Below are 9,182 nucleotides of genomic sequence, written 5' to 3' on the forward strand. Positions count from 1 at the left end.
CGACGCGGCCAAGCACAGGCTGCTGGTGCTGGTCAAGGACAATGGCGAGCCCGCGCTGTCTGCCAGCGTCACGCTGCACGTGCTGCTGGTGGATGGCTTCTCGCAGCCCTACCTGCCGCTGCCGGAAGTGGCGGCCGACCAGGCGCAGGCCGACCCGCTGACCGTGTACCTGGTCATCGCGTTGGCGTCGGTGTCGTCGCTGTTCCTGTTCTCGGTGCTGGCGTTCATCGCGGTGCGGCTGTGCAGGCGGAGCAGGGCCGCCTGGGTGGGTGGCTGCTCGGTGCCTGAGGGCCACTTTCCGGGCCACCTGGTGGACGTCAGCGGCACAGGAACCCTGTCCCAGAGCTACCAGTATGAGGTGTGTCTGATGGGTGGCTCAGGGACCAGCGAGTTCAAGTTCCTCAAACCGATTTTCCCCAATGGTCTGGTTGAAGACATTGAGCAAGAGTAGTGCAAAACTGCAATTGCAGGAATAGCTTAGGTTTCATTAATAGAAGAATAAAAAATAGTTATTTGGCTATGAATACTTTCTTTCAAAATCAAGAATCTTTAGTTGATAATAATTTTGTTTATATATTGATTTTAGTTTCTATCAAGGTAGTTAATCCTTGCATATTCTTACCTCTTTTCTTTCTTACCAATGCAGTCTTAATGCCTCCTTTTCTTTTTCTAATAGGTGAGTAAAAATAAATTCATTATGTTTTAATGTTGACTTCAAATAGGTTTATTTTAAGTGACTCATTTCAAATTTGATATCCATAGCAAGTGAGATAATGTTCCTTATAATATTCCTAAAGCAGCTTTTCTATGGTTAATGAAGTTTGTGGATAGATAAGAATGTGTTCTCTTTCAGATGTTCCATCTTTAAGGCACAGCATGTTTTTAGGGGTATAGTACCTAAAAGAAAGTGATACATTTAATTCGTTTTGTTTTTACATTTGCAATTAATATTTCAATGTTGCATATGCTTATATTGGCTCAAAGTGGACAAAATATAGGCTAATAGGGCAAATTACTCTTAGGTTTGCCTAAAGTGTATTCATGAGTTAGGAAAAATTAAACCTAAGGCATTTCGAACAACTGATTGTGCTTTTCCATTTGATATGAAAACATTGTTTAGGAAGGCATCTTGTGGGATGACAATTTGGTATCAAAATAAAGTGAAATTTGCAAGATACGAAAGGCTTTGAATGAAGTTTAAAATCACCTATCACTTGTTTTCAAAACATAATTCTAGATAGTGTGCACTTGCCTTTTTACCTCTCTGAAAACATTTATTCATAAATAATTTAAACATTTTCTTGACATTCACAATCTAGCTTTCAACACTGAAAAGCAAAGAGATGTAAATGAAGTTTAAACATTTCTATAGACTGTTAAAAGACTGAACTATATTCAATCATCACTCATTAAAACTAGTGAAGTAACTTACGCTTTTTATAAATCTTTCTTAATCATGATGTATGGCTTTCTTGCAAATGAGGACTTTTTAAAAATATGAAAATGATTCTACGCATTCCACTACTTTATTCTGGGAATCTTTTGCTTCTTGGAGTAGATTTTATGTGTTAAAGCTGGAAATCTATAGTCATAATTCAGAGTAATTTTATGTTTAATACTCATAATCTTTGCCAACAGTTAGGTTGATCAAGGATTTTTAAAGTCATTTTCCTTCTCTTCTTTTGGTATTTAACACCGTTGATGAAAAGTGGTATCAGTCTAGTTCTTATTCTTTATCTGTAAAGTTCTTAACTCTCTTTTAGATTTTTAAATTTATTCTTGATGTTCTGAGACTTGCTAGGTCCTAACTTGAAATTTACTGAATATACTGAATTTTCTTTTGTTTAAGTAACTGTAGTTTTCTTTTTCACAATTTCCATTTGGCAAGCTTTCACAACAATATGTTCCCCTCCTGCACAATTACTATTTCTTTCTTTTTTATTTGAGGAAATTAAATCTTTTACTTTTAACTTCTTTATATATTGTTCTGAATCTCTGTATTTTATTTATACATTCTTTTATCTGTTGAGTAAAATTTTCAGCTGTTAGTCTTCCTCATATGCTTGCTGATATTTTATTGAGAATTCATCTCCTATTGGAGGTTTCCCTCAGACCTGGTTTTGGTAATCTTGTGGAAGGGAAGAAGAGCACCAGACTCTACAAATTCAAGCCTTCATTAAGAAGCCTAGCTCAACTTTGCCACACACAGGTAGAAGTCCTATGAACACCTATTGATTTGTTTGAGCTGGATCCCAGTTTCCCTTGGGTGGCATTTGCTCCTTGAGGCAAAAATCTCAGGGAATGTCATCCTCTGGTTGTTATGTGTCTGTTAAGGCTGTAGACATGGGAGCTAATGGAAACATTTTTTACTTTTCAAGCTTCAGAGTAAACAAGCTGATCTGAATAATAATCAAGCTGATTTTGAGGAAAATTGAGTTGAAACTGAAGTGATACATTGGGGTTACCTACAGGAAAAATTATGGTCTTGATTAAGAGGCATGACAGTGCTGCACATGGCAGTTCTGTATGACACACAACATGCTGGATGACAAAATAAAAAACCTTTGCAAAGCAATTCTATATTGTACACTGAGTTGATGCCAGTAGAACAAGGTGCTAACCTGGATGGTGACTTGAGTTAGAACTCATGAGTATTTTATCAATGATTGAAGGTCTCAGAGTGAGTACTTGATATTTAGCATGCATATTTAGGCTCCTATGTAATAGCCACAGCTAGACATGAGCTGGTGCTATTATTAAGAACAACTAGAAGCCACCTTTATTTGGTATGGTAATTCTACACTTGGCCTAGTACCTATCCCAGCCCTACCTCCCATTCATTGAATCACCCACAGAAGTTTACCCAAGCCTACAGGTTCTCTTGTTCACTGACTTGACTCAGCTGTTCACTGATACTCAGATGTGGAGGATGAACAGGGAACCTTCAATGGACTGCTGCATACAGGCTATTTCTAAGTATTTTGAGGATATCAACATCACTGGGACTGAGTCCCAGATCTGTTATTGTGAGAGGTTTCTGACTGGAATATCAGAGACAAAAGGGTTTAGATTTCTGAAGTCATTGTCTCCAACTTATATGGGCTATGCACAAGGAGAGACTTTCACGAGAAACAACTTATAGAAAAATTTGGGGTTTATAAAAAATTAAAATTGTATCCTCTAAATATTGTAATTTTGAGGGTTTTTTCCTTAAATTTCTTTGTCTCTGGGGAAATGGATTTCTTCACCCTGAATGTCTCATCCTATTCCACGAGATTTTATCAACATTTAATCAGCAATAAAAAAATTTCCACAAATAAAAGCCCAGGATTAAATGTCTTCACTGGTGAATTCTACCAAATGTTTAAAGAATTAAGACCAATCCTTCACATCTTGTTTAAGAAAAGGAGCAGAGACCAGTTCCCAATTCATTCAATGAAGCTAGTATTACCCTGATGCCCAAATCAGACATAGATAACACAAGAAAAGAAAACTAAATATATCCTTTATGAATATAGAGGCAAAAATCCTCAACAAAATATTAGCTAACTGACTCCAGCAACATACAAAAGGGACCAAGTGGGATTTGTCCCCAAAAAAGCAAGATTGGGTTTAACATATGAAAGTCAATCAATGAAACACACCATATTAACAGGAAAGGACAAAACCATACAACTGTCTCAATAAATGGAGAAAATTATTTTACAAAATCCAATGCTTTTTCATATTAAAAACTCAACAAATAGGAATTATAGTATATGTACTCAACCTGATATAGGGCAACTATAAAAACCCACAGCTAACTTCATATGCAATGGTGAAAGACTGAAAACTTTCCCTCTAAGATCTGGAACAAACCACGGATGTTCCATTTCACTGTTTCCATTTAACATTATACTAGAAGTTCTAGCCAGGGCAACTAGACAAGTAAAACAAATAAAATAATTCAGATTGGAAATGAAGAAGTAAAATTGTATTTGCAGATAACACAATAGTCCATAAAGAAAATGCAAAGGAATCCACAAATACTACTAAAATGGACAAATGATTTTAGCATTAGACAACCGCAAAATGAAGAAAACAATTCCATTTATGATTGCATGAAAAAGAATAAAAAACTTAGGAATAAATTGAACAAAATAAGTGCAAGATTTGTACACTAAATACTATAAAACATTGAAAAGAATTAAAGAAGACCTAAGTAAATGAAAAGTGTTCACAGATTGGAAGACTTAATATTGTGAAAATGGTGATACCCTCCAAATTGGTCAACAGATTCAACACAATCTCTATCAAAATCCCAGCAAGCTTTTTTGGGGGGACAAAAATTGGTAAATTGACCCTAAAATTTATATGAAAATGCAGTGGACTCAGAATAGCCAAAACAATTTTGATAAAGAACAAAATTGGAGGACTCACACTTCCTGATTTTAAAGATGTAGGATCAGTTAGACATTAGATATTTGAATAATTCGCCACATTAAAAATATAAATACCATATTTTTATTTAGTATGTAACTATAGAGAATTATTAAAAATTGCCTTAGATTTCATCACAAATTTCTCAAGCTACCCTTCTTGATTTTAACTTTATACCCTACTACCATTTTAAAAGATCTATACATAGATGCTTTTTCTTTTTTATTGATTTCAGAGAAGAAGGGAGAGGGAGAGAGAGAGAGAAACATCGATGATGAGAGAAAATCATTGATCAGCTGCCTCCTGCACACCCCTCACTGGGGATCAGGCCCGCAACCCGGGCATGTGCCCCTGACCAGAATCAAACCTGGGACTCTTCAGTCCGCAGGTCGATGCTATATCCATTAAGCCAAACCAGCTAGGGCCATAGATATTTTTCCTCCAATATTTAAGACAACAGGGAGTCACTCGTAAATTTTTTAACCTAATTAATGACATCAACAAAATACTATCAGTTTTCCTTTCTATTTCTAAGTTTTGTAAGCACCTCTCTTTGCTGGTACATATCTCTAACTGGAAACAAGCTATTTTAAAGGTTCTTATATTAATTGAAAACTTGAATACAAATATATTTTATCTATGATATCTATGTACCCAAGATCAGGCTCAAGTTTCACTGGGGATCAAGCCCGCAAGCAACCCGAGCATGTGCCCCTGACCAGAATCAAACCTTCTTCAGCAGGTCAATGCTATAACCATTAAGCCAAACCGGCTAGGGTCATAGATATTTTCTCTCCAATATTTAAGACAACAGGGAGTCACTCTTAATTTTTTTAACTGAATTGCTGACATCAACAAAATACTATCAGTTTTCCTTCCAATTTCTAAGTTTTTTAAGCATCTCTCTTTGCTGGTACATATCTCTAAATGGAAACAACCTATTTTAAAGGTTCTTATATTAATTAAAAACTTAAATACAAATATATTTCATCTATGATATCTATGTACCCAAGATCAGGCTCAAGTTTGATCTAAATGATCTAAAAAGTTGTTCACTTCTCCAGTTCCACTTAGGTAGATAAAAGAATGCTTTCTGGAGCCATACTGTAACAGTTTGAATCCTAGCTCTGCCATTTCACATGATGTGTGACTATGAGCAGGTTATGAGTTTGTTTGTTGTTGTTATTTTTGCTTAATCCTTTCATCTTTTTCACCTGGCCCCACCCCATCCCCTCTGCGTCTATAAGTCAGTCTCTATTTTGTTTGAGCAGGTTATTTAAACTCCCTGCACCCTCAATCTCTTCATCTATAAAATGTGGCTAATAAGATGCCCACCTCATAGGGCATTGGAGGGATAAAAATGAATTAATACATGTAAAATGCTTAGAATAATATCTGGAATATAGTGGCACATATTTGTTCTGAGCTCTTTAACTTGAATCTAACTAGAACTTGGTTACTATATTATAAACGATTTGGTCTTTGCTTTTTCCAGATTTGTTTTTCATTTATATCTAAAATAATATCCTTTATTTTTATTTTTTCAGTATGTTTTTTATTTCACTTAATGTTGACATCTATTGTATCTCCTCTGATCTGTCATAAATATGAAATATGAAGTATTTCTAAAGTGTATTAATATTACTGCCATTGCTATATCTCTTGCAGGAAGTAATTACTAGAACTAGAATCAAAGTAAATTTAATTGAATAGTGTTTAGCATGTATTGTACCTACATGTCTCAGAATTTTCTATTCAATTTCAAACATGTTTATGGCTGAATGTGTGATCTGGCAATAATCATCTTATATAGACAGAAACGTAATCATTAGGGTGGATTAATTATTTATTCAACTGCTATTTATTGAATGACTACTATGATCCAGACTTCTTTCAAAATAATTTTCCCTAATAATTTCTATTAGAATCTAAGATTATTGCTAGACTTTAAAAATAATTCATTCAATATGAATTATAGTGCCAAGATAAGTGGTACTCCATTCAATAGACTAATTATAAATGAAAAACTCATTTATCAGGACAATCACAATAGCTGTGCACTGTTCTGAAATCCATTTTGTAAACAAGTTTCTTCTCTGCACCTTATATGAGTAGAAAAGGCCTGAAGCACCCTTTGCTCACAGATTAAAATATTTTAAATCTGGGCTCCTTGTTATCACCCAAATCATCTAGCCAAGATGATATCTGGGACACAAAGGATGAATATGGTAAGATGCAAACTCATTATAAAACATGGATACTTATCTAGCTAAATAAGCTTAAAGTCTTTCTCTTAACAAAATTCTATGATTTTTACTCACTTGATTTTGTCTTGATATTACCCTCTGAGCTTGTTGCTTTATCTATGAGGCCTCCTTTCATTTCCTCTCCAGTTCTAAGAATCTGATTCTAACACTACCTGACTTCCTTCTAAATGTAATGTCAGTTCAAACTGTAAAAGGACTTATACCAAAGCAAGATGCCTCCTCTTTCCACTGTATTACTATTTGCACACCAGTGCAGGAGGATAGAACCTTTCCTTTGAAAAACAGTCTCCTGAGACTATGTGGTACAGGGCACCTTAACAAAGTTTTGCATCATCATAAATTTCTCACAAACTTGAAAATAAACATATACTTTCCATTAATTGTAATTTTATAAGAGTTTGTTCCCCTCGTTAGATGATGCAAGAGGGAAATTGAGTTATTTGAAGTTTCACTGATTAGGTTGTGGGGAGGGGCCTGAAATACACTCTTGTTTTGGACTCACAATTATTCTAGCTCATGCAGTGTAACAGCATAACCTGATAAATTATGCAATTTAATGGCATAGCAACTTCGTAAAAGCTCTATACACTTCAAAAATGGATTTATTTTGGATACTTCCAAAATATACTTTGACTTGAGAATATTTTCTCAATCAAGACGCAGGGTGGCGCTGCAGGCTAAGATTATGAATAAGCTTGCGTATTCCTTTGTTCCAAGACGGAATCAAACTCACACGGAAGAAGCTTTGCTAGCGGTACTGGGTTACCAACGAGTTTGGGGGAAGATACACGAAACGCATTTAATATTCAAAGCAACTTTGTGAGGACTCCACCAAGCAAGAAATCTCAAGTCTTTTTGGTTGCTGAAGGGACTGGCTGTAAGCGCCCGGGTTCCAACATGGAGACGCTAGAGAGAATTCAACCAAACAGGCAAGTGATGGCCTTTATTTTGGCAGTGTTCTTGTCTCAGGCTCGCTCGGAGCCTATTCGTTATTCTGTGCTGGAAGAAACAGAGAGCGGCTCCTTTGTAGCCCATCTGAGCCAGGACCTGGGCCTGGGGGTCGGGGAACTGGCCGCCAGGTCGGCCCGGGTGGTGTCTGACGATGACAAGCAGCGCTTGCAGCTGGATCGTCAGACTGGAGATTTGCTTTTGCAGGAGAAACTAGACCGGGAAGAGCTATGTGGCCCCAAGGAACCGTGTGTATTGCATTTCCAACTGTTGCTGGATACCCCGGTGCAATTTTTTGAAGGAGAATTATCAGTCCAGGACATAAATGACCACTCCCCAGTATTCCCAACTAGGGAAATGCTCTTGAAAATACCGGAAAACAGCCAGCCAGGGACTACTTTTCCCTTGAAATTAGCTCAGGATTTGGATGTGGGCAGCAATGGTCTTCAAAAATACACTATCAGCCCCAATTCATATTTTCACGTTCTTACTCGAAATCATAGTGAGGGTAAGAAATACCCAGATTTGGTGCAGGACAAGGCGCTGGATCGAGAGGAGCAGCCCGAGTTCAGCTTAACCCTCATGGCGCTGGATGGCGGGTCTCCACCAAGGTCTGGCAGCGTCATGGTGAGAATCCTGATCATGGATGTTAATGACAATGCTCCTGAGTTTGTGCGCACCCCATATGAGGTGCAGGTCCTGGAAAACAGTCCCCTAGATTCTCCAATCATTACTGTCTTAGCCAAGGATAAAGATGCCGGAAACTTCGGGAGGGTTTCCTATGGCTTGTTCCAAGCATCAGATGACATTAAGCAAACTTTCTCAATAAATGAAGTCACAGGAGAAATCCGACTGACAAAGAAATTGGATTTTGAACAAATTAAATCTTACCAAGTGGAGATTGAAGCTACAGACGGAGGAGGCCTTTCTGGAAAAGGCACCGTAGTCATAGAGGTGGTGGACGTGAACGACAATGCCCCTGAACTGTCCATATCTTCACTCATCAGCTCCATCCCAGAAAATGCTCCTGAGACCATAGTCTCCATCTTCCGAATTCGAGATAGAGACTCTGGAGACAATGGAAAGATGATTTGCTCTATTCCAGATAACCTGCCATTCGTTCTAAAACCGACTTTCAAGAATTTCTATACCCTGGTCACAGAGAGCCCGCTGGACAGAGAAAGCAGAGCCCAGTACAACGTCACCATCACCGTCACCGACATGGGGACCCCCAGACTGAAAACCCAGCACAACATCACCCTGTTGGTCTCCGACGTCAACGACAACGCCCCCGCCTTCACCCAAACCTCCTACACCCTGTTCCTCCGCGAGAACAACAGCCCCGCCCTGCACATCGGCAGCGTCAGCGCCACAGACAGAGACGCGGGCGCCAACGCCCAGCTCACCTACTCGCTGCTGCCGCCCCACGACCCGCAGCTGCCCCTGGCCTCGCTGGTGTCCATCAACGCGGACAACGGCCACCTGTTCGCCCTGAGGGCGCTGGACTTCGAGGCGCTGCAGGCGTTCGAGTTCCGCGTGGGCGCCACG

General features: G+C 38.4%; 2 protein-coding genes across 2 annotated transcripts in view; both read left to right on the forward strand.

Moving 5' to 3' along the window:
- Positions 1–538, forward strand: part of PCDHB3 (protocadherin beta 3) — a 2,800-nt gene extending 2,262 nt beyond the window's left edge. Inside the window, exon 2 of the mRNA XM_014529007.1 lies at positions 2–538. Coding sequence (XP_014384493.1) covers positions 2–451 — 450 coding nt within the window. The 3' untranslated portion in view covers positions 452–538. The remainder of the gene's footprint in view (position 1) is intronic.
- Positions 539–7,402: 6,864 nt separating this feature from the next.
- Positions 7,403–9,182, forward strand: part of PCDHB4 (protocadherin beta 4) — a 2,889-nt gene continuing 1,109 nt past the window's right edge. The window contains exon 1 of the mRNA XM_014529008.1: positions 7,403–9,176. Within this exon, the coding sequence (XP_014384494.1) occupies positions 7,584–9,176 (1,593 nt within the window). The 5' untranslated portion in view covers positions 7,403–7,583. The remainder of the gene's footprint in view (positions 9,177–9,182) is intronic.

The sequence above is a fragment of the Myotis brandtii genome, unplaced genomic scaffold (genome assembly GCF_000412655.1).
Source record: "Myotis brandtii unplaced genomic scaffold, ASM41265v1 scaffold668, whole genome shotgun sequence".
Taxonomy (NCBI): Eukaryota; Metazoa; Chordata; class Mammalia; order Chiroptera; family Vespertilionidae; genus Myotis; species Myotis brandtii.